The sequence below is a fragment of the Eleginops maclovinus genome, chromosome 23 (assembly GCF_036324505.1).
Source record: "Eleginops maclovinus isolate JMC-PN-2008 ecotype Puerto Natales chromosome 23, JC_Emac_rtc_rv5, whole genome shotgun sequence".
In the NCBI taxonomy this organism is placed as follows: domain Eukaryota; kingdom Metazoa; phylum Chordata; class Actinopteri; order Perciformes; family Eleginopidae; genus Eleginops; species Eleginops maclovinus.
The window spans coordinates 11,565,417-11,590,963 of NC_086371.1; the positions used below are offsets into that span (position 1 = coordinate 11,565,417).

General features: G+C 39.2%; 2 protein-coding genes across 2 annotated transcripts; one reads left to right on the forward strand and one right to left on the reverse strand.

Annotated features, from left to right (window-relative positions):
- Positions 1-5,135: 5,135 nt before the first annotated feature.
- scyl1 (SCY1-like, kinase-like 1) lies at positions 5,136-15,841 on the forward strand. Its single transcript, XM_063876589.1, has 18 exons — positions 5,136-5,336; positions 6,543-6,683; positions 7,826-7,948; positions 8,043-8,269; positions 8,461-8,551; positions 8,968-9,123; positions 9,353-9,511; positions 9,675-9,782; positions 9,996-10,109; positions 10,222-10,377; positions 10,794-10,982; positions 11,205-11,280; positions 11,419-11,616; positions 12,382-12,524; positions 12,659-12,748; positions 13,175-13,492; positions 14,084-14,162; positions 14,359-15,841. Exons 1-18 carry the CDS (start codon positions 5,229-5,231, stop codon positions 14,484-14,486), a joined length of 2,604 nt encoding a protein of 867 aa, XP_063732659.1. The 5' UTR covers positions 5,136-5,228; the 3' UTR covers positions 14,487-15,841.
- Positions 15,842-16,963: 1,122 nt separating this feature from the next.
- On the reverse strand, positions 16,964-24,517 carry LOC134859931 (phospholipase A and acyltransferase 3-like). The gene is made up of 5 exons (XM_063876723.1): positions 24,391-24,517; positions 21,658-21,730; positions 21,350-21,458; positions 20,810-21,078; positions 16,964-17,751 (listed from the first exon to the last, which is right to left on the reverse strand). The coding sequence occupies exons 2-5, from the start codon at positions 21,670-21,672 to the stop codon at positions 17,629-17,631; spliced, it is 516 nt and encodes a 171-aa protein (XP_063732793.1). The 5' UTR covers positions 21,673-21,730; positions 24,391-24,517; the 3' UTR covers positions 16,964-17,628.
- Positions 24,518-25,547: the final 1,030 nt, after the last annotated feature.

Genomic DNA, 25,547 nt, shown 5'->3' on the forward strand with positions numbered 1-25,547 from the left:
CATGAGGGTGTAACTATCCTGTACATTAACTCATCATTGCCTATGCTGTGTAGTTTACAGTAATGTTTGCTTAAAAAAAAGAAAAATATGTTTTGAAATAGTTGATCCTGGTTAAGAAAGGTTTTTGGGTTGGGGGGGAGGGGACATTTAAAACGTGTTTCGAGTTCTTCTTTTCACAGGCCTGCCCCCCTAATGTGGATCATCGAAAGAACCCCCTTTTGATACACATCGTTAATAACTATAATGCTATGGATCGGATCATGTGCATCCACTGCGGTTTAAAGAGATGTAGGAAGGTATTTAATAATGTTCATTTAACCTATTAGCTTTTATTAATTCTACCTTGTCCACAACATGTTGTAAATTGGGTTTCATGCACATCTTATTGGGTAATGGGAGGGTGGGGATGTGGGGCGTTAATCAGTCTCTTCCCTAGACTTCACAGCTCCATGTTACCCAACGCAAATTGGCCTGAGTAGGAAACCTCCAGGCACATCCAACCAGATTCGAGTGGACTCTTTTCCCCGCAGGATAGCAACTTCAAATCTAGTCTCCTGGTGTAGCAAGATGCTCTGTTTTCCCAGAGAGGGTGGTAACAAATCTCCTTATTAGAAGTCATTGCAATTCTGTACAGGCAGTTGCTTTGTTGGGTTGGGAGGGGCTTGTGTATTTGTTACTCTTGCAGAAGTTGTATGGCCTCCCTTCAAAAATCTACATCCAAGTCCGCGTCTACAGTTCATAAGGAAGGAATCCCTCGCGTTCCGGCTTGCGGTATTTAATGTTCTGGAAAATTTGCTTCAATCTTTCATGAATTGTATATCTAGTCATGCAGTTGTGTCGTTACAATAGGGGCACTGTAATGCTAGTAATTGTCTTGCAGATCTGTGTTGCATCATTGGAGGGGTATTGTGGGGAGAGGGTTTTTCCTTTGCATTTTTTCAGTGTGCTGTGTCCTGTGCGTTTTCCAATACCCGAGACCATCAGGAATTCTCCTAACTCATTGTTTGTACAAGTTTCCTTGCGCATCGAGCTTCACGTAAGGTCACTAAATGTGTTCACATTTCTCTTTAACATCCATTGTCTGGCTAAATTCCTCCATTGCAATTCCTTTGCAATTAGTTACTATGCTTTGTATTGACAATACAATGAGTGAACTATCTGTAAAGGATTTTCTTATTGCATAATAAATGCATAGCTTGTTGTGATTGAATACAGTTTTGGTATGCATTTGTTCTTTTTTGGGGGCTTGTGTGGGGAGCTTTTCTTGTGCTTTTTCAGGTATGACTAAAACCTGGAGCTTTGTAGAGCACGGATGTGACCTGGGCTCGATTGACATCCTTTTCAAAGTGGAAATTGAAGGCAGATAAGTTGAATCCATCAAAAAAAGATGTTGGACAATTCTCAACCCTAGAGGGGTCACATATCTTGAATGGGCTCCACTACCCTCATTGTTCTTGAAATGAAAGCAACTTGCTATACTTCACTATAGAAATGGCACTGTCGGGCTTTCTTAACAAGAGTCTTGTGATAATGGGAAGATTTGATGTACCCTTGTTGATTCTGACGTTATCTGCAGTAAAGCATTTGGGTAAGGATAACAATAGTCAGTTCTACGATACTGTGAGGGGGGGGTGTAGGGGTGTCTCTTGTCTGCCTCTTTGATCTTACAGAACAGTCCAAAGGAAGAATGCTGTCTACGTAGGACAACCCGGGAATCATCCTTCCCTTTGAAATCAACCAACACGCAGTTTGAGCAAATGGAGTCAGGTTTCATTTTGATCTGTATGAATTATTAGCCCTCAGCTGCTTGCCCTTGCGCAACTGTGCAAGTGGTAGCTTGGTGACATAAAAATCCTCCAATCGTGCAACTGTGCGGTTTTGAAAGAAGAAAAAAAAGCAGTTGAGGAAAGCTGCGCATTGTGCAGCTTTATTTTGGTCTGTAATGCAGCGCAAATGTGTTGCTAGTTTATATTGTGCATTGGTTCGGTGTATTCCTACACTTCTCTTTACAGAAATCTGAGCTCAGGGTGCAAGACTGGTTCAGCAGCGAGTGAAGTCCTCTAACCTGCAGCATGCAGTAAGATGTTGGCTACCTTTTCAAAATAAACTTTTGCAATGTTGTAGTTATCAAAATGACATCTTGGAACTGGCTTTGTTAACCTCGAATCATGAGTAACAACAATGCTTTACTAGCATATTCCTCTTTGGCCATGGGGCCCTATTGCTTTGCATCTTAAAACACAAGATGAGTAGAACTCGAATCTTTGAGTATTGTGTGGTGGGTGTTTTGTGTAGATCACTCTTTGTTTCAGATCATTTTCGTCTGTCTGCTCCGATCTCGCCTGCCTCTGAATGCAAAGCCATCTGTGGAAGCTGTCAGCGAATATGAGTGTGGCCCCTGAATGAAGTACCAACCCCTTGTGCGCTTGAGCTTAGATCCGAACCCCCTTCGACGTCCTTCGCAGAAGCCCCGCTCTCTGTGTTTGTGTGTGTGCCTCTTTTCTTTTCCCTATGGTTTCTCAGGTCAAATTGCCTAAACATTGTCTTAATTTATCATCTGGGATGGCCTAACCCGTGATGGAACGCTGAGAATCCAGTCACATTAAGATCAAGAGCTGCAAGCTTGTCTCGCTAATACTGCATCACTTCAGTCTCATGGGTGCTAAGTTAAGTAATTTCGGTTCCCTTGATTTATTATTTCTTTAACATACCATGGCTTTAATGTGTAACTCAACATGTTGCATGCACCCCAGCTCTGCATAACATTTTATTCATAACACACAACATACTTTTCATGAAGATTTGTAAAACGTTGGCGTACTTGGTCAAGGGGTTTCTGGGGGGGGCAACATTCTCCTCTCTTCCTTTCAGATTTCTCGTTCAACTTATCTTGCTACTGAGCCAGGCGACTTAAACCTCTGCAGCGAATCATGGGCTGACTTGGTACAATCTTTATTACTTGGAAGAATTGAGCATCACTGAGAATAGCTGTGGTAACGTTCATATTGACATAATTTGTCATATTGGTTATAAGTGTGGGATTTCTATGGGGCGGGGGGTGGGGCGGCTTAATTGTCCTTTTTTCCATTCCAGCTGTAAACTTGCCTGTCCGTGTGACCCGTGAGTCCAGCTGAATTGCAAAGGGAGAAACCGCTTTGAGTATCAACAGGGATGCTGGTATTGTGGCCTAAAAGAATCCGCTGGAATCAGTCATACAACAATGCAGTGTCGTGGGGAATGCCTGGGATTGGGGAAACCAGTTGTCTTTCTTCTAGTTTCAGGCTCGTGACCATGCGAAATCCCCATGTGGTGACAACAATTATAGCAGCCAGGTGTTCAGGGGTTTTCTTTTCCTGCGGGAACAAACTTGTTTTTGTTCCTGCAGGTTTTGCTTTTACCTATTACAGCTACAACCAAAAAAGCAAAAGACTCCGGTGGTGGTACTCCTGACTTTGTTGGGACAGGGTTCAATCCCCTGCGGTGTCTTTGCCTTTTTTAAAGTTGCTGTGTGGGGAAATAATATGAAGCCAACCAAGCATATTTTCATGTTGCAATATTGAAGTTAAAAAAAGACTCATCCACGTTTTATAAATGTTTGTAAAGACGGGAACAAAGGATCTCAGATGAGCATGTTAACTCTGTTTTACATGTAATGTATTAGAAAAGTTAATCAACAGAAAGTTAAACTTTATGACAAGGGAGGCTGGGAGTTTCCAGGTAATAAAAGTAATACTAAAATGGTTTTGTGTCTTGATGTGCAGTTTGTTTTGTTACCTGCCAAAACATTTGTGGGATGTATAAGACAAATAAACTCTTGTTTTACTAATAATTGAATGTGTCATTGTTCTGCTTTTTTTTTTTGGTTTGAATTGGGAGATTGTACTGTATGTCACAATCTAGAGGTGTATAGATTTAACATGAGGGAAGATGAAGTCAATTTCAGTCATGAAATCGGGACAGGAAAAGGATGCATACTCGTACATAATGTTAGCACTTATGATATAGGCAAATAATAAAAATGTAGTTCAGTTCCCTCAAGACCTTTTTTATTAAGAAATGTTTTGGATTATATGTAGTGTCTGGAAATGATGTGTTTTTAGTTATAAGCCAATGCTTTTAATCGGCTAGTCGATCAATTATGTACAAATCTATTTGTATAAAAACACCCCACATGTTTACTTGATTTAAGAAAAAAATGCACACATTCTGGTATGTCTTATTACGTCTCACTGAAGAGTTCGTATAATCATTGAGAAAGGGAGCTTATTTGTTATCCCTGTACACAGCAGTGTATACTAATTTTAACTGAGGTGCTCTTCACTGTTCCTCTCCTAAAAAATATACAAATGACAATTTAAAAAAAAAAAAAATTGAGGTTGAAAGCTGTTTAAAACATGTTTTTGTCCATGGTAAAACCACTATTTTTGTAAAGCTACAGAGAAGTAAAACTGTAAATTACATGAAAATGAAACAAATACACTTAAGAGTATTTTATTCAATGACTATTTACTCTGGATATATTAACAACCTTCACAAAGATTTATAAATAGTCTTTATATAACCTTGCAGTTTCATCTCCACAACTTAACTCTGGTTGGTGTTTTACTGTGTCCAATTCACCTAAGTAACGTTGGGGACATACATTAAATAATTTGATGACTCAAATGTACTACTTTAAATGTAATGAAGGGCTGCTCTGCATGACATCCACACTAGACAGATGTCGATGCAGGACCTGTCAAAAACTGTCATTTGAGTTTTTCTTGAGCTTTATTGTAGTACATAGTCCCAAAATAAATGTGTAACTAATCATACTATCACAAAAATGTTATACACATCTTTGTCATTATTTGATATTGATTTAAACTTCCATAGAGTAGTGATGTTGGTTAGAAATACCCGCTGTTCTTAGAAGTAGAAGTAATATTTATCAAGAATAAACATTTGCTTTAAGTCATGTTATTGCCTGGCAAAATGAGGCTTGGTCATAATTTAGATTGCGACTTTAGTTACACTTTGAGAGGAATGTATACAGGCTAATATCAGCTGAAGATATTACTTAGTTATCATATAGTGATGAAATAAAGTAAAGATGCGGAACCACCGTACAGGGACAACGTTAAGCCGGAGCCATTTTACACTCGTACCAATTTGCTAGCTTGCGTCTACTAGCTAGCGGTCTGTTTAGTTGTGTGTGTGTGTTTGATGTGGTGTGGAGGAAAGAGGAGATGTGGTCATTTTTTGCCAGAGATCCTGTCAAAGACTTTGCCTATGAAATTCTGCCAGACTGTCATGAGAAGTCTGGAATATGGACTCTACACCGGGGGAAGAGAAAGGTAAAAGCGGCAAACCGACACCAAACCTCGGCTAACCGTTAGCATCGCTATGGAGGCCTGTCACTAGCTAGTGTCTCTTCGCTAATGTATTTAGACTTTAGACGTGATGTCCAGTAGTTTATTGGCGTCGTCTCTGATCCGGTCTGTCCGTATCTCTATCACCTCTATCCCTGATTGGATGTCACTGTTTATTTCATTTTCTCCATTCCTTTATGGATCGTTTGTTTTTTGCTAACGAAGTGAGCTTCGGCTTTGTTTACTCCAAAAGACAGACACGTATTTCTCGCCACGTCACCCCGTTAAAGCCGAGTTAATTACTGTTTCCGACACTGCTTTTAAGTTAATGTTTTATAGCATTAATAAAGTCTGGCGTCCTTTATCGGACATCACTTACAGCACCACATTTACATAACTATCCATGTATTTATAACTGAGCATCCCAATCCAGACTGTCTGTGTCATCACCGTCACTGCAGGGCCAGATAAAGACAGGCAAGCACCTGCTTTCTAAATATTAAAAATCACAAATGTACTAATAAACATTTAAGGAGTTATTCCTACAGCACAAGAAAATGACTCCAGTATGACATACTTTTGCAGTTCCAACTTTACGAATATGCATTGGGAAACAACATCCACTTAAATATGTTATCCCTAACACATTTAAGAAATACATTACACAACATTTAGTGCACCGAAAATTCATCTCCAGATTTGAAGTGTTTAGGAATGTCAGCACACATTAGGATTCTTGAGAAAATAGACCCTTGTTTTGTTATTCAAATTAAATGGAAGCCAAGGATGTAATATATTAATAATAATATAATATGAACATACATGTATTCTATTTACATCGGTTAAGTTCATGTCCATCCTCCGAACCTTTCAGGAAGCCCTTATCAAATGATTAACCATTTAAAATGTTCTCAGTATTTTTTGTTTTTGGAGAAACTACATTTTATTTCCTATCTTGTGTCAGTAATGATTTCATGTCATTTTCCTTTCTTCTCACAACATTATGCATAATCTATACCCTGCTACTGTGTTAATGGTATAATGCTTAATGTTGTTAATCTGTTTTGACGTCAACATTACATGTTTTGACTTCCACAAAAAACACCAGCATCTAGTTTTTTTAGGTGTAATTTATTTAAAAATAAATATTTATAGTACATTTCATTTTTTTAACCCAACCTGTGTCCTCAGACCAATGGCGAGCCGGTGTCGGTGTTTCTGTACGAGGTAGCGCAGGGGACAGAGCAGCAGACCCAGCTCGCCAAGGCTGCCTTCAAGCGTATGAAGACACTGCGGCACCCAAACATCCTGGCTTATGTGGATGGATTGGAGGTACGTTTTTGTGTGTATTTTGCCCTCATCACCTTAAGCTTGACACACACTGCCATTGTTTATAAATATGTTTTGTGCTGCCTAATCTAAATTCATAAAGGTTCAATGCTGAATACACAAAGGTAAGTAGGAGACAGATCTTAGTGAAAGGGTTGAGAAATCTCAAATCCACCAATTTATTCTGGGGAAGACAATCGGGCCAAAAGGTCACGGGTATTCAACATTGTAAATGTCACCAAGCTTGCTTAGTGACATGTTGTAAAAATTCTGTGTGACCTTGTTTTGTCATGTTAGTGTTTCATCTCCACCATCTTGCTTTTCTCTGCATGTTTACGTTCAGATAAAGGTGAGTGTGAATGTCAAAGTTTACAATAGTTATTTTATTCTACCTAATATAAGCTAAGTTTTATCAGTCTGTGGTTCTCAGTAATATCATAGAATACAGAATACATTATGCTGTGCTGTTATTACGATGACACGGTTGCAATTGGTGCCCCTGTTAAATGTCTTGCCATAAAAAAACTGCCTGAAAATAAGCACCAACTGAGAATTTGCTAAATTCCTTGTCTTAGTTTCATTCACTACGGTAACTTCCTTTTAAAAATGCTACTGTTTAAACAAAGCTGTGGTGGGTTTAATCACTCTTGTCAAGTTATTCTGGAAAGTCATTCAGTGTTAACATTTGTTGACTCTAAATTGAAATCAATGGTGATTAAAAAATAATGCTGACTGTTTACCATTATTGTATAATAAAAACCAGAGTGCTTAAAGCTTACTATTATGATGCCTATAATGTGGAGTTTGTGTAGAGCATTGATGTAATAGTTTAGACTGGTTCTGCACAGGATGGCATTATATTGAGAGTTAAAGATTCTGCACCAAAAACAGGCAGAACAAAAACAAGGAGAAAGAATTAAGAACATTATAAACTTTTTCAAGGTTAAGCTGTTTAATTAAATTGTATAGGTGATCCTAATACATTTGCCACTCACTGTAATTTAATATATACCTTTTTAATTATTGTAATGTAGTTTTTATACTTCCAATCAGCCTTTCAGTTAAGTTTTTTCTGAAGGGAAGCTGTTGCAATAAAACAGACGTCTAAATTAGAAGTTGATTTTAACTTTGGTTTTTCTTCACAGACAGAGAAGAGCCTGTACCTGGTCACTGAGCAGGTGACTCCCCTGGCCATCCACCTGAAGGCCCAGGCAGAGAAAGGGGGATCAGGGGAACTGGAGGTCTCCTGGGGCCTGCACCAGATAGTGGTAAGGATAGTAGAAACATCGTCACCAATACTCTCAGGAGGAAAATCTCTCTGTGAGCCCTGACTCCACTTCTGCTGGATGCCTCCTCCCACAGAAAGCTCTGAGTTTCCTGGTCAACGACTGCCACCTGCTACACAACAACGTGGGTGTATCGGCTGTCTTTGTGGATCGAGCTGGGGAGTGGAAGCTCGGCGCCCTCGACCATGTGGCCCCTGAGCAGGAGGACCCAACTGGGGTCTCCCTACCTACCCCCAAAGCTGTTTACCCAGACATGGAGAGATATGACCCACCAGAGATGTCCAATAACACTGGAGAGAAATGGTAAGCGAGGAGAGAGTCAGTAGGTTATAATAAAATGATATACATGAACAAAAGAGAAGCATCAATAAGAACATTTGGTACAAATCATAGAAAGAGGTTCATAAGAGGGGAAGATGTCTGAGTGAGTGGTTGTGACATTAAACCTGGCCCTAGTTTTCTGTTAAAGTCTAGTATTGAACTGTGTGTTGCAGGGCGGGGGAGGTGTGGCGGCTGGGCTGCCTGATCTGGGAGGTGTTCAACGGGACGCTACCTCGCACATCCTCGCTCCGTTCACTCGGAAAGGTACGCCAACAGTTCCTTTGTGTTATAACTCTGCCATGGGTAGTTCCACTTTTAAGTTTTCAGAAACAGATGTGTTTAAAGGCTTTTCCTGTAGGAGATACAGGTCCGTAGATGTGATATGTAATTTCTGGTATTCAACATGGCCAACAATTGGGAATACCAGAAATGAGACAGAATTAGAAGATTCTTTGTTTATTGAGTAGATGGTGTTCTGTACAGAAGGACCATTGTCATATTTGAACTTTAGGGGATTAAGCAGAGACCATGATGTGTTTTTGCTGAGTTGCCTTCAAGTAAAGAATTTAACCTACAGATAAGTCATGGTTCCCAGTGCTTGCTAAAAGGAATCTTTGTGACATAAAGATGTTTTCCACAGTCTCGTGTTTCTCTCTCATACGTCCTCTTTGTTCCCACAGATCCCCAAGGCCCTGGTTCCTCACTACTGCGAGCTGGTGGGGGCCAACCCCCGCGCCCGGCCAAACCCAGCCCGCTTTCTCCAGAACTGTAGAGCCCCCGGGGGATTCCTCAGCAACAGCTTTGTGGAGAGCAACCTTTTCCTGGAGGAGATACAGGTCCGTAGAGTCGCATAAAGACATGTGTAACAGTGGTGTTTGTGTGTCAATCAAACCTCCCCAGTTAAGTTACAATATTAAGTCTCCAATTGGAAACGGATAACAATTGAAATATCCTTTTGGATGGTGTCATTTGATGTAGCACTAAGCGCAAACTGGAAACTGTTTTATAGTATAACAACTATTAATACATTAAGATAATAGTGTAATTCAAACTCTTTCTCTTTAGATCAAAGAGCAGGCTGAGAAGCAGCAGTTCTTCCAGGATCTAAGCGACAATTTGGACTCCTTCCCCGAAGACTTCTGTAAACACAAGGTCCTGCCTCAGCTGCTCACCGCCTTCGAGTTTGGCAATGCGGGAGCCGTAGTCCTGACACCGCTCTTCAAGGTGAATCTTTCAACTTTCACACCTTATTACATATCAAGCCACATATTCAATATCCATGTACCTTCTCCTTAACAAAGTTGAAATAAGACATGATTGTAATATCTTCTTAGTTTGTAAGAAAAAATGTTTTCCCTGATCTCATCTTCCTCTGACTCTCTGCCAGGTGGGGAAGTTCCTGTCAGCAGAAGAGTACCAGCAGAAGATCATCCCTGTAATCGTGAAGATGTTCTCCTCCACAGACAGAGCCATGAGGATACGACTGCTGCAGCAGGTAGGCAAGGCCTTTTACATCTAGCACCCACTGAGCATCTCTGTGAACATGCTGCTTGTTTATTTGTCATTTAATTTCCAAATGTACCATCACAGAGAAAGTAAAAATTAATTAAGAAGGATATAATATAAAATATATCTGAAAAGGACATCCCTATCTGCCATTTTTACATCTATATTAAAGAATAAAAGTATTTTTCTCTCTCTCTCTCAGATGGAGCAGTTCATCCAGTATCTGAACGAGGCAGCGGTCAACTCCCAGATCTTCCCTCACGTTGTTCACGGCTTCACAGACACCAACCCTGCCATCAGAGAGCAGACTGTTAAGGTACTGTGAACGCTTTAAGCAAACCCAGATCTGTAATTACATTGCTAGTGAACTGCATGTTGTCATCCTCCTGCAGCAATGAAATACAAATGTTTTTCCCCCTCACCCTCAGTCCATGTTGCTGCTGGCTCCCAAGCTGAATGAGACCAACCTGAACCAGGAGCTGATGCGTCACTTTGCCCGGCTGCAGGCCAGAGATGAGCAGGGCCCGATCCGGTGCAACACCACCGTCTGCCTGGGCAAGATCGCCTCCTACCTCAATGCCGGGGTATAGCTCAGCCACACCACTGCTAATCTTAGTTCACCCCCCCAAAAAATACATATTATTTTCTTACCTTTTTTTAGTGGTTTTAATGAATATCTGTTGAAGGTTTCAAGGTTTCAAGGTTTCAAGGTTTCAAGGTTTTATTTGTCATATGCACAGCAGATACAGCGTATATGTTGGCAATGAAAATCTTATGTCGCGTGCTCCTCCAACAACTCAACATACATGGTGCAAAAGATAAATAAAATAGTGAAAAAGAGAGAAGAATATTTACAATACACTACAGGTAAGACGAGAAATATAAAAAATGTTGACTCTGGTGAACTGTCCCTGTTTTTTTTGTGGAAAATCCCTTTTAATACAAAGTTCATTGAAGAATCTGTTTCAAGTTATAAATGTGGCTACCCATCTCTTCACAGACTCGCCAACGTGTTCTGATTTCCGCCTTCTCTCGAGCCACTAAAGACCCGTTCCCCGCTTCACGCTCAGCCGGTGTGCTGGGCTTCGCCGCCACACATAACTTCTACAGCGTAACAGAGAGTGCTTCCCGAATCCTCCCCACCCTCTGCGCCATCACTGTGGACCCCGACAAGAGTGTCAGGGACCAGGTACACATAAGTGAGATTTGTGACTGTGTGGTGTCTCTTTTGGCTTTTAGTGTCTTTAGTCTTATTAATCAGCTGCACCATGGTTCATTCATTTCAGGTTGATTTGGATAGTGATATTGTAAAGCTGGATCAAGGTCATTATTAATTACAGATACCACATTTAAATCTGTATTCTGTATGTAACCCCAGATGTTCTCTCGTTCCTCTCGCTCTCACTGTCAGGCATTTAAGGCCATCAAGAGTTTCCTTACCAAGCTGGAGACGGTTTCAGAAGACCCCACCAAGCTGGCAGAAATAGGTATGCAACTTACTCAATATTTGGGTAAAGGAAAAGCAAAATATGTTCCAATGGGCTCAAATATCAGGTGCAGAATACCAATTTCTTTCAGTTATATTTTACAAATTGAATAACGTGCAGCTCTCTTCTGTCCTTCAGAAAAGGATGTAGCGTCGTGTGCTCAGCCTGCAGGAGCCTCTTCCACCTGGACCGGTTGGGCCGTGACGGGCATGTCCACCATCACTTCTAAACTCATCCGCAACGCTCCAGGGACGGAAGGGGGTGCAGCCGCTGAGGACGGCGAGTCCACCAACGCCACCAGTCCGACCAGTGCCACTGATGGAGCCTCGGCACCAGGTAGGGTTATCATATTCGATTTGCTGTCTCGCATTGTTGGTTGGTTTTTAATAAGAGGAGAAGATTGATGCAGCAGTAGATACTGTCTTGTATACTGCGCTTTTGTGACGGTGTTATCAGGTCCTTAAGTGAATATGTATACCTCAAGATGGAATTTCTTTAAGTTCAAAACAAATCTCCAATCTTTGAAGATAAACTGGTTAAAGGTTTCAAAAGGTAAAAGTCACCCTCTCTTCACAAAACAAGTTTTAGGCCAAATCTTAAAAATCATTATGTTTGTTATGAGAGTTTTTCATAAATAGGATGAGAAAATTAGGCTGTGGTGATATTGTGGACAGACCTGGATTCAAACACAACCACACAACCCCAGGGCCGTGATTCTAGTTCCACACATTCTGTGTCAGAAATAGCCCAAAATGCAGCTCGCCAACTGTTGAGTCAAAGGTTGTTATGCTAGTAGCAGCTAATAATAGCGTCAAGCCATTACCTCAAGCAGAGACAAGAAGCTTCCGATGATAAGCTCCCTTCGCTCCATCTCCTTATATGGGAGAAGATTTGTTTTATTTTCAAACTTTTAATCTTCAAACCAAACCAAGGTCGAGCCCACTGACCTAACCTCAACCAATGCATCTGATTTCTCGACCGACTTCATACAACTTTTTTCACATATACATAACTCCTTCAAGACATGAAAACGCAGTTTGAAGTTGTTCCCTTTAAGGAATCCTTTCTTCTGATACCATATCTCTTGTTTTTCTTCTAAAGATAAAACTCCTGAATCCTCTGCGTCTCCCCCTGCTGCCTCTAATCATGCCAACCAATCACCCACTCATGAGGTAACGGACAAAAATGAGGAGCCAATAGGAGATCGCTGGGATGAGGAGGAGGAGGACTGGGGAAGTTTGGAGGTAAGATTTCAACACTTGTGACCCAAAGATAAATTACAAATGAATATTTACAAACATTTGTATTTGATATTTAGTTTTGTATTATCTGTGGTTGTAATTCAAACCTCATCTATTGTTGGCTCTGTCTTATATAGGATTCAGAGAGGGCTCACACAGAGCCGGATGACTGGAACACTGACTGGTCAGGGATGACGGCGTCCAAAAAGAAAGCCAGTGACAAAGGAGTATGAGCCTTTCTAATTTGGATTAGACAATACTACCTTTGATATTAATACTTCTTCTAAAGTTTATGACAACACTGGTCTTTAATGGTTTTACAGGATTTTTTAACTACACACCAAAACAGCTTAAATGTTTCAATCAAATTTGTTTTTTGTGGGGAAATTTAAAAGAGTGCCAAACACTTGACTTAAGATGTATGGATGCTAATACCATATCAACGAAACACGAAGGAATTGTTCCAAATGAGTGATCGTTGGTGTGCAGTGTGTAATTGTTTTGTTTTTTTCACGGTTTATTATATGAGGCACCTGGCTGTACGATTTTATGGAGTTCCAGAACTCTGTAGCCGGGTTTGCTGTGTGGATGTTGGCATATTTATATTCCTTCAAGGCGTTTTCATTTCACTCTTCAATCTCTCCAATGTCTAGGTGGGCCGGTCGTCCTCCTCCATGGTGGTGAAGAAGCAGAGCGCTGACTGGAGCAGCTCAGGCTGGGACGCGGACGATAGCTGGTCCAACGAGAAGGAAGGGCCGGGTCAGAGCTCCGCGGGCGAGGAGGGCTGGGGCAACGACTGGGGGGAGGAGGACACAGACACGACTTTGACCAATACAACGCTCCCCCAGCCCGAAGGAGTGCGGTTAGCCAGCGAGTACAACTGGGACAGCGGCAGCTCGGCCACCGTGGGAGCCAATCAGAACGATCTGTTCGCCAGCGTGTCCCAGAGAAACACAGCCGGCACTCCCACGGTGAGCAGGGCGGGGTGCAAAATACACAGAAGCGCAAGAGAAAGACACATTAAATAAGGGTTGATTATTGATATACAATAATTATTGTATAGATTGTATTTAAACAAAATGTCCGAAATGTTGCATCCTAAACAATGCAACAAAAAAACTATTAATAGGACACTATATTGTCTGGTTTAAATCATTGGAAGTATGCAAAGTAAGCTTAAATCTGTTGTTAATTAGATGTTTTTTTATTTAGTCAACAAAAATGTCCTTAGGTGATGTTTTTTTAATTTCTAGAAACTCATAAGCACCTGACTGGTGAATGTGAGTCTCTTTGTGGAGAAACTCTTTCTACAGTACAACTGGTATGAGTGTAAAACAGACCTAATCACATCACTTCAAACTTATTGTAGACATCAGATTTAAAAAAGGAGGGAATAATGGGTGTCCTGTCTTTTTAAATGGGAAAATACTGAACTCTTGTGATAAGAAGTAGATCTGTAGGTTAAAAAAACATGAAGATCAAATAAACATGAATTAATGTCTCACAGGACAGTAAAAACCTTTCAGTAGAGTGATGTGTGTGTTGTGTTCTCTCCCTGTCAGACTGGAGAGGGCTGGGCTGCAGAGGCAGCAGGAGAATGGGGAGCTGAGGAGAGCTGGGAGTCGGTGGATGGAAACCAGGGTAAGCCTCTCATCTGTAATGCTGAATAAGGCACATTAACTGCATCCTGACGTCTATGCCATCTTTTCACAGTCATACAAAAGGTTGTTGAACAAAATACATCTGATTCCCACTATTGCTGAAGTGCCCTTGTTGGACGAACACTTTCTAACCTACTGCATGCCTTTGCATTGAACTGTCTGTCTTCATTGTGAAGGAGGTCTCAGCAAGGCCGAGCTGTCCAAGAAGAAACGGGAGGAGAGGAGGAAGGAGCTGGAGGTGAAACGGGCAGAGCGCAAAGCTGCTAAAGGTCCTCTCAAATTGGGCGCACGCAAGCTGGACTGAAGGGGCTGCACAGAGAGGTTTGAGGGCAAAGAGGACCAGAGAACATGGACCAGAGTGACTGGGTGCCTGACATTCCACAGACAGAGGACCGGGGTGGAGTGTGAGCCGCCAGAGGACTGGGCTTAAAGATTATCTGTCTTACTTCCTTCAGGAACTTACTGATGAGTGAAGAAGCATCAATCCAGCGCTTTATAAATGCATTGTGGATGACAGAGCTTAAAAACAAAGATACAGAAAAGTGGAAAAGCGCCACAGAGCAGCACTCCTACAAAAACGTCCCCTCCGTTTTATCCCTTTTTCTTTTAAATACATAAATCATAAAGTTGTAAAGTAAATGTATATACATGGTGCATCTGGTCTTATAATGAAATGGCACTTTTCTTCTTTTTTTTAATAACTGAGAAATATATATATAACAGAATCAAACCTGTATTATTATGCTGAATGTTTTTCAGTGAACACACACATCAACACATCAACACACACACACATGCACACATACACACATACAGTGTATATGAATGTTTTAGTTCAACTGTCACTAACTATCTCAGATGTAAGGCTTAAAATGGATCCCTGCATGCTTTTGTGTATTTGTGTGGCCTAACAAATATGTTCATTTAACTTTGCACATCCAACACTGTATTTTACTGAACTGTCCTGACAGGAGACATGTTTGACTGGTTTCAGATCTGCAAAGGTGTCACAGGCCCTGCAGACACATGAAGCAAATACCTAGTTAGATTGATGCTGGTGAATTGGTTTTAAAGTGAAATCAATTAACATAATGTTTACATGCCTTTTCCTATGGGTCCTAGTAGTGCTCTGGTGGAGGTTTTCCTAAATCCAAAAAGTTTTATTTTGAAATGTTTTGAAGGAATCTGTATCAACCTTGAGGCATCATTTGAGGAATTTAGATGTACCTACCAATTGTTGTTGACAGTATTTGGTGTGCTAATGGTAAAAGAGTTTTCTACAAGTTCCCTTATACTCTTTTATTTGTGCCTTTAAAAAAAACAAACAGATCTGCTCTGTAGGATCACATCCAACAACATAAGTTTTTAATAGACATTTCAAACTGAAATGTCTTCCCATCGACAGATTTTGTGATTTTAACGAACCTTTCCCCCATATTTCATGCCTGTGTTGGATGTGGTGTGTGAAGGTACACTGCCCTCACTCTTAAGGACCTACATGATGCCCAAAAGACACAATCCGCATCCATTATCATTGGAGCTTATGTCCTGGTAAGAAATATGTGATTAGTTCAGGAAGACTGAGAAGTGTGAATGCAACCTTTACTGAGAATCTTGTAGCATGTGAGCTGTTCTTAAAATAAATATGAGGAAAATGAATGTATGTTTTTTATTTAATTTAAATCGACAGTAAAGTGAGTAGTCTTTAGGACAGGGGGGGAATTAAGTCTCTGAGATTTATTCCTACTACAATATATTCAGAGCTTAATGTGGGTTATTTATTCAGTAGAAAATATAACTGGGACTTAAGCTGAGTATCTATTCCCCCCGTTGTGTTTTTTTCCCAAGCTGTAAGCACCAGGAAAAAAATGTTATAGGCTTGTGTTGAGGTGCAGACAGGCAACTCAGAAACTGTTTCTTAAAGCCTGGACGTATAAAACTATACATCGCTTATAGATATAATACATAGAGGTAAATAAGGGAACAAACACCTACAGCAAAATATATCTTGTCCATGCTTTACAATTTACTATATTGTTGGACCCAAAACTTATTTTCATTGAGACTGCTGCTATATATATTTCTTTAAACCAAAACAGAGGTTCCATCCTGAAGTGTTTGGACACGCATCCATGTGCACAGTAATGCCACAACTGGAAATACTGTGTTGCGATGAGACAGTGCATTCGAGCTATGAGACTCAAAACTCCCGTCCTGATTCTTATCGAATATGTTCACCATCCAGAGGAAACAGTTTGGTGCTAATGGACAGGAAATTCCTGGGATGAAGCACGCAGAAATGTGATGATAGCATTTTTAAATAAAAACAGCAACAGCTCACCATATTCGGTGGGTAATATTTAAGGTCTTTTCTTAAAAAACGATCGTGGAACTAGAAGCCTGTGTGAGGGAGAGACAACATCCAGAATCACACATTGTAATTTGCAGATGACACAACTGCGGTGGGTCTCATCAAGAAGAACAACAACAAGACTCACTACAGGGAGGACGTGAACCAGCTGGCCAAAAAAAACCAATCTCTTCCTTAATGTGGAGAAAACCAAGGAGATTGTCTACTTCAGGAGAACCCACACTAAACACCCAACACCCGCACCCACTGACCAGCAATGGTGCTGCTGTGGGGCACCCACCTATACAGTATTCTATATATAAGTGGGTGTACAGGAGTGTGTATGTATTTTTGAGATATTTAATTTTGAATTCCTCTGGATTCTGAGAAAGAGCATTTCGATCTGTATCACAATCAGATTGACAATAAAGTTGACTTGGAAATTATTCTTTATTCAAAACATTTACAAACAAGGAAATGTCAGAGCAAGACAACGCGTTATGAATTTCAGGTTAACTTGTGAACTAATTTTATAAAGTGTACAATTAGTTGAGTCAACACGTCTCGTGTCGTACAGGACCCACAGTTCATTAAAGTGCTTTTACACTGAACAGAAGGCCGCAGTACATGCAACATCACATGGCTCTTGCACAAAATGTAATTACAAATTATTTGTGTTAACTGATCGTGTAAAACATTATTTATATATATATATATATATACATACAAACCTGTCAAATCCTTCACAATCCAAAACATATCTACATTCATCTTCAAATTCTTTATTTTATTTAACAACATTTTAACATATTCAGTATTGGCAGCTTCATAACTGGAAATAGTATTTGTTAAACGCATGTATGCTACAAAGTCAGAAAAATACAAGGTTTTGATCCCAATCCAAAAAGCTTTTCATTGTTATTTACACCAGAGAAGGCATGGAAGATTAGGCAGGAGAGAGATCAACCAAGTTTCTGGGTAATTAACAATATGTCAACTAGTGAGTGTTTTCTGTGAGTGATCATGAGAGGAAGCAGGCTTTGCTGGTGATATTCTCAGCAGTACCTGACACCCTGGGACTCATGAGAATATCACCTCACTTTTCGTTCTTGTTTTCCTTCTTGCCACCTCCGAACAGAGCTCCTGCAAGAGCCACGATACCAAAACCCACAAACGCAGCCGCACCGGCGATCATGGCGGTTTCTTTTGCCTTACACACCTGCACAGGGAAACACAGAGACACATGTCAGTGAGCAGAGGTGGGAAGTAACTATGACCATTTAGTCAAGTTCTGTACAATTTAGAGATACTTGTACTGTACTTGAGAATTTCCATTTTATGTTACTTTGTACTTCTACTCCATTACAATTCAGAGGTAAATTGTGTACTTTTACTCCACTACATTTATTTTGTACCTTTAGTTACTTTACAGATTTGGATTAATGATGTAAAAGTAATCAACACCTAAATAACTAGATTTGTATTATCGGAGAATGTTTATTTCCCGTTGCCAGTACCAGAGGTGTTAAGTAACTAAGAACAAGTGCTGTACTTAAGTACAATTTTAAGATAATTTACTTTGAGTATTTCCATTTTATGCTACTTTGTACTTCTAGTTATGATACAGTAAATTGTGTACTTTTACTCCACTACATTTATTTGTACCTGTATTTACCTTACAGATTTGGATAATGACTACTTTTACTTTTGGTATTTTAAGTATATATCGATGTAAATACTTCTGTACTTTTACTTGGATAACATTTTGAATGCAGGACTTTTACTTATATTTACATTCGGTACTCCTACCAGATCTTCAAGTAAAAGACCTGAGTACTTCTAAAAAACTCCTTAACACCAGGACAAATTTCTCGTATGTGTTTACCTACTTGGCAATAAACCTGTTTCTGATTCTGATTCTTCCTCCTCCTCCTCCACCTAGTGAGCCGAGAGTTTTTAATATTCAAAACTCTGGTCCTTCTGATTCAGTGTTAAATGACGTCTACATGCTGCAAACACTGACTTTATTGGTTTCAACTTTATTTATTTTAATTCAGTTTAATTTAATTTGAATGTATCTATGTATTCTATAAAGTGGTTTATACGTTTAGTTTAACTTTTTTTCATTTTATTCAAATGATGAGGTCAATGGTGAGCCTTTTGATTCAAAATACGGTATGTTTTTTTGATCAAGAGTGACATCCTTCCAACACAGTTGCTTATCTCCTTGTCCAAAACACTTAGACATAGCAGAGACAGACAAAGCTTCAAAGCGGAACTTTGTGTTTACAACTGAAAGCCAGGTGATATACGGTATGTTAATCCTGAACTGCTAGGTTTGAGTGTGGTCCCACCGGAAAACACACCAGGTCCCATCAGATAGAGATCTGGAGGAGGGAAAGTGAAAGGAGACGTGTCTTCAAAGTTTAACCCCTTTGTGACTAATCCAGATAGCTGGCTGGGGAGGGTTAAGTTACTCAATACTGAGGCTTTCACAGCATAGAAATAACCTAATTTGTGTGAAATATAATGTGTAAATGCAGTCAAGAACCCCCTTCTGGTATTCATCTCCATAAGCTTGCCACATTCCATTTTTGCTGGCTTATGCTGTGTTGATTTCCATTCAATGTGTAGTATTCTCCTTTCCATTTCCTTTTATTATCGTATGTATTCTTGTTAGTATCTCTTTTAGTAGTTTGAAAATCCGTCATTAATAAAGAACTGATTCTCGTGCTTTTGTGTGATTTAAAGTGAGCGAAGACTGTGAGACTCCTTCAACAAGTTGCCAGTGGTGCCCCGATATTACAATTATTCTTAAACATAAAGTTACAGAACCTTCTTCAATAGCCAAAGATATAATCTACAGTAATTAATAATTATTAATAATTAGCATAATTCTGGTATTCTACAGAGTAATTTAGCTACACATCCTAGGACTTCCGGTTCAGAGAACGCTGGAAAAATGCTTTTGTCTGTTTCTGTTAACGGTCTTGCTGTCTGTCTGTCTGTCTGTCTGTCTTCTGTCTGTCTGTCTGTCTTCTGTCTGTCTTTCTGTCTGTCTGTCAGGACAAGTAGGTTTTGTTACATTTATTTAAAGCCTCAGAAATCTAGTAGCTGTCTGGGAGAGAGTGCACACAAGTCAAAATCCTTTTTTAGTTTTGGTCCTAAAAAATAAATCTCTAAAACTGATGTAAAAAAAAAAAGAAAAGTTCAAAATGTTTCGAAGCTTCTGCAGCTTATGACTCACTTGAGCATGCTACAGATTTTCTATATTTTTTAGCTTTGTTTGATATTGTTTTTTTTTAACTATTATTATCAGTAGCTATTTTTTCATCAATTTGGCACTACATTCCTGTCAGCTTTACCATGTTGTTAAGCACTTTGGGCTGCATCCCTTGTATGATGTATGCTACACAAAAGGTTTGTCGGTGTTACTTTTCCAAATATCAACACACAATATAAACTTTCCCATATAATGTAGTTATGCTGTCGAAGAGGGTTTTTATAGATGTATAGATCTAGAATTCCCCAACATGACTGGCATGATACTCTAAAACAGGGGTGTCCAAACAAATTTCACAGGGGGCCACATACAGAGAAATATACGGAGAGCTGGGCCACTTATAGAGGTGAATATTGTCTCAAAAGTTAGGTTATAAGTTAGCAAAACAAATCAAATGTAGGTGAATGATGTGCGATACTTGAAAACGCTTTCTGAAAAGAACAGCCTACATCCCGTCTGTCTTTAGGGTTTCATTTATTTTGTTGGCAGCTCATTCCTTAAAACAGAAGCCTCTGATTGCTGATAATAAGAGTAAATATGAAGGCTCAATTTCAAGCTTGTTATAGAAATAAGTTATTGGGCTTTTTTTTTATCAACTAAGATTTGTTAGAAGATGTTTTACATTTTAAATGACTGAATTTATTTGAAGATTGGGCTCATTCATAAATTTGAACATATATATTTGGGAAGTACAATAAAAGACAAGCAAAAGTTGAATTTGTGGGCCATATTGCATTATACTTTTAGAATTTGCAGAAGGCCGATTCAAAATGGCCTGCGTGCCGCATTTGGCCCCCGGCCGTAGTTTGGACACCCCTGCTCTAAAAGATGTTTTTTTTATGTGAACTCCGTTATTTCTTCTTCAGTGAGATGTCTTTATAGCCCATTTTGTCTATCTAACAAGCAAAATCACTTCAACTCTTGTATTTATGTTTTGTTCACAAAAAGCTCATTCTTTTTAACTCCAGAAAAAAAAAAAAGAGTTTAAACCGACCTGCCGGGACTCTGCTTTTCCGTAGCGCAGCTCGTTGGCAAAGTGCTCACAGTTCCTTCTGAAGACGCAGTATGGCAGCTCTTTTCCGACCATCGCACAGGCGTCCTTCACAATGACGTGCACCGGGCGGGGCTCGTAATCCTTGTCCAGGCTGTTGTTGATTTTCCACTCATTGGTTCCCACCACATCCCACAGTTCCTCTTTCTTCACCAAGGCCTTCTCGTGGAGAACAGACATCATACTGCTGGAACTGGCACCTGCAACTTCAGCTATGAGCAAAAAGGAAAAGAAAGACAGAAGGGAGAGAGAAATAGATGTGATTGTGTGGATTTATGCACTGAATACTGAAAGATATTTAGTTTTTATGTATTATAAACAATTTCAAACAAAAAATGATCTTGTTTTTTATTCTGGTGTGTGTGTGTGTGTGTGTGTGTGTGTGTGTGTGTGTGTGTGTGTGTGTGTGTGTGTGTGTGTGTGTGTGTGTGTGTGTGTGTGTGTGTGTGTGTGTGTGTGTTTGTGTGTGTGTGTGTGTCTCACAGGGTGGAGCCAAGTGGACAATGAAGCCATCGCCCACATACACAGCCCAGTGCTGATAGGTTCCCCTGAAGATCTCAATCAAGTCTCCGACCTTGGGTTTTTCATCATACTTGAACAGACAGAAAAAACGTTTAGACTTTGTTTGGCAACAACTGTGGTTCATTGTGACATGACAGGACCCTCTGTGTTAAACTAACATAAGATAACACTTTTGGGATAAAGAAATACAGCACTTTCGACACACAATATACACAATGCATAATGACACATCATCAACCCCACTAAAGTTTAAATGTATATTTTCTTACCAATGTCGGTGCCATTTCAGCGTTTATTTCACCTTGTTTCCACTGCTTGGTTTTCCTAGGTGACTTGCAGCACCTGTAGGACAAATTATTTGTAGTCGAAATAGTAGCATACAACATATAGAAAAAGTAAAAGCATTTACTGCTTCATTCTCCCTTTAGTGAAAATATACTTCTGTTTTCTGATTGTTTGTTACAAATGTTGTTTGTTAGCTGAAACGGAAATTATTCTGTGCGTAGAGCCGTGGAGGAAAAAGTATTATAATTGTGTAAAACTGTAACAAAATACTCTGTTACAAGTAAAAATCATTCATTCAGTCTTACTTGGTAAAATTACAAAAGTATTGCCATCAAAATATACTTACAGATCAGTATATTATATTGCTGGATTATTATTTTATTAGCAATAACGTGTTCATCACAGCTCTTAAGAGTGGTGCTACTTTTAATCACTCGATATACAACTGCTGGATATTTGACCTTTAACTGTATAGCATAATTATAAAGTTAACTATGCTATGAAGTTAAACTTTATATATCACTTTTATTGCAAAACTATGCTATCGTCGCTGTCCGATGAAAACCTCGTATGTCCATTTTTGCCGATTTTGAGATTTTACGATGGATACAATGTCCAGGTTCATTTCCGTATACAGTATGCGTCGTGTACCTAAGTGACCAATGAAAAGTTGTGAAATCATGTCATCTGATTTTCAAGTATATCCATTTGGTGTCAAAGCTGTCAATCACGCCGCGTATCTCCCGCTCTGTGGAGCCATCTCAGCTGTCTTGTGTCATCTCATTAGCGTCTCTGGAAGCGCATCATCGGGTAGCTGAATAACACTTTGAATGTAAGGTATTTCGTTTTTTTGTCAACTGTACTCAAGTTTAATCTAGTTGCAATATATTCACAACTGTTATTTACCGGTAGGCCTAAATTATCTAGATTAAGTAATTGTCATCTAATTAAGTAATTGTCATCTAATATTTTTATTGTGAACCTGGCTGACGAACGTAAGATAATAACTAAGCTCTCCACAGTTGCTATTTTATAATTCCACCTGTAGTAGCAGTAGTGAGCCTAATTAGTCGTGCTTGAATCACCTGAAGAAGAAAGGGGAATAAACAGGAACGGGCTAACTGGAGTTTAGTGAAATGGCAGCTTCATTTTTCATTTTCTTTTCTGCAATACAGTGCCAAATAAATATCATTTTGATGATAGCCTGGTGAGACAATAGCTTTCCTTTACAGTGGGCCTAACTTTATCGCTAGAAAAAGTTTTCCCCTTGTCGCCTGAGACGTAGGTCTAGGAGTGGAGGAGTGACGTTAGACCTACCGTAATTCGTTTTTTTGGCACGGTAGGTCTCGTTACAACCTCTGTCTAGCTTGTTAGCGTACTGATTCATTATCCCATTGTTAGCAGGAGACATAATTATGAAGGGACAATGAATCAGTTCACTGATTTTCATACTGACAAGATAAATAGGCTATGCTCAGTTTATTAAATAGCCTTAGGTTGGACTTAGGCTATTTAATAAACTTAGCGTAGCCTATTCATCTGTCAGTATGAAACGCGACTTGCCCATTCATGATCGGAAGAACGCGTATCGACCACCGTTACTGTAAAATATGCACGTATATCCATTTAAACTAGATTTTGGTAAAATGTGAACTATACCTTCACACTGGCAATATTACGATTATAATTAAAGATGACGTACCAAGTATGACAATGCTACGTTTAACTGCTTTGAAATTAGGGTGTTTTTTTCATTTCCTGAAAAGTAACCGTTTTGGATGTACGTGAGTTTCATCGGACAGCGACGCTATGTTTTGTATTTGCGAATAATCCTTATCTGTTAAGAAACTAGTAACTCATTTTGGTCAAATTAATGTAGCAGCGTATAAAGTGCAATAATGGTTTACAAGTTGTAGTGGAGTAGAAGTTTAAAGTGGCATGAAATCGTACTTATACTCGAGTAAATGTACTTCACTATATTACACCACTCCATAGAGCAAAGCATTATGAATCATATACTCACACTTAACAATTTGTTGAATGTAATGCTGCATAATATAATATATCAATAGATAATGTGTTACATTATATTTATATCTGACCAAGCTCAAACTAATGCACTTCAAAACAGGTTTATAAATACGAGGAATTTGCCTTTGACAGTAGTTCTGGCTACAGTAGCCCACACCCAGTGAAATACAAAAGAAATATTTGTCAGTCTTACGTCACTCACTTTAACACACCACAGCCTCCAAAACGACTATAATGTTAACTCAACACATCTGTGAAATCGTGTTAATATCAAATTAACAAAAAGGTCAAAATTGTTGATGAATTGTTGTTTTATACTGTTTTAACTTCATAATAACCCGACGAGTTTGTGTGGACAATTTTCTCTCAAAATGTCCAAAGAAGTATTTGCAATGAGGGAAAGGTGTTGTTTTTTTTACGCTTGAAAACATGTTTTTAAATAAAAAATCATTTTAATGTCACTGTAATACATAGAATAAACAGAGAACAAAAAGTGGGTCATTCGGGTTCGTTTTTACATTGTGGCAAACAAAATCTGCGACTACGACATATCGAGGCAGCCGAAAGCTAGCTTGTTCTATGTTTGCATCAGTTTATACATCAGCTTTAAAACACGCAGCATCAACAGAGCCTCGGCCGACATGACACTTTGTGAATATTATTTGACTGAAATACACGGCTCTTACCTCTAAATGTTAGGTCGACAGCTTGTTTTCATTCAGATGCCACGTCTACCACAAACCAAAGCTGAAACCAAATATCAGCTGTGATAAGATCAGCTGGTTGATGCTTTGAGCTTGTGACTTTCAAAATAAAAGCCGTCATTAACGTCAAAGTGTGCGCTGCTAGCTTTTAAAAAACAACAACCAAAAAAAACAAGCAGTTGGGTCAATATCACCGTAAGGTGCCTTTGAGACTTACCCATTTCCTTAAAAAAAGCTGAGATTTTCCATTGAACTTCATATTCATTTTATTAGGTAGATGTTATGCTGTTAAAAATACATGTTGGTCAAGCTCCAACACTTAAAAAAAAAAAAAAATTAACAATGTAAAGGAACCCAAACAATATGGTTCATGTATTTGTTAAATTGCTTTTGTTTTGCTATTTTTCATGAACAAGGATGTGCTTTTATGAGCAGAAAGACGTTAACAGAAAGACGTTAAAGAAAAGTACGGTAACACGGAGAAACGGTGCAGTAACACGACATAACGGGAGAGTATAACGGAGTTCAGCTCCAGTCGAGAGGGAAAAAAGGTAACTGTATCTGTGTGTGTCTAATTGTCAAATAATTTGGAGTTTATTTGTGTATTTGTTAACTTTTCAGTGCTAACAGAGTTTAGCTTAATGTGTATCATTTTGTCTTCTGTTTAATTTCTACCTAGCTCTTACGTTGGTCAATGCAGTAATATTGGAAACGGAATAAACTAAATTAAACCATCAGTCCAGGCTTGTATTAATTCGATTGGGATGCTACAAACAATGTACATGCAAACAGCAAAATATGTCCACCCCGTCAGGGTGGACAATGACAGGGTGGACAGTTGTGGCTAATGTTAGCATTTAATGAGCACATGGTGGAACTTCAGTTAGCAACATGATTCAATTAGCAAGGGGACTGTGTACTGTTTTACAAATATATTTCGAATTTCTGAAAGGTTTTTATATTAATTGATATTTCACTATGACAGAGTGGACATGTTAAGCTTAACAACATCCGACTACACACATAATATGATGTAAATGACGAAATATAAGTGTAAATATTACTCTGCAACAAGCCACTGTTTCAGCCTCCAATTGAAGAAAGACAACACGATGGTAGTGACGTCACTGAAGATATCA

Bases quoted from the DNA above. Each gene is read 5' to 3' on its own strand.
- scyl1 (XM_063876589.1), top strand. From the start codon at position 5,229: ATGTGGTCATTTTTTGCCAGAGATCCTGTCAAAGACTTTGCCTATGAA. The intron at 5,337-6,542 runs GTAAAAGCGGCA...CTGTGTCCTCAG, and splicing joins TACACCGGGGGAAGAGAAAG to ACCAATGGCGAGCCGGTGTC. The intron at 11,617-12,381 runs GTAGGGTTATCA...TTTCTTCTAAAG, and splicing joins TGATGGAGCCTCGGCACCAG to ATAAAACTCCTGAATCCTCT.
- LOC134859931 (XM_063876723.1), bottom strand. The intron at 21,079-21,349 runs GTGAGACACACA...TTTTGCTCATAG, and splicing joins TGTCCACTTGGCTCCACCCT to CTGAAGTTGCAGGTGCCAGT. The intron at 17,752-20,809 runs GTCGGTTTAAAC...TTCCCTGTGCAG, and splicing joins GAAAAGCAGAGTCCCGGCAG to GTGTGTAAGGCAAAAGAAAC.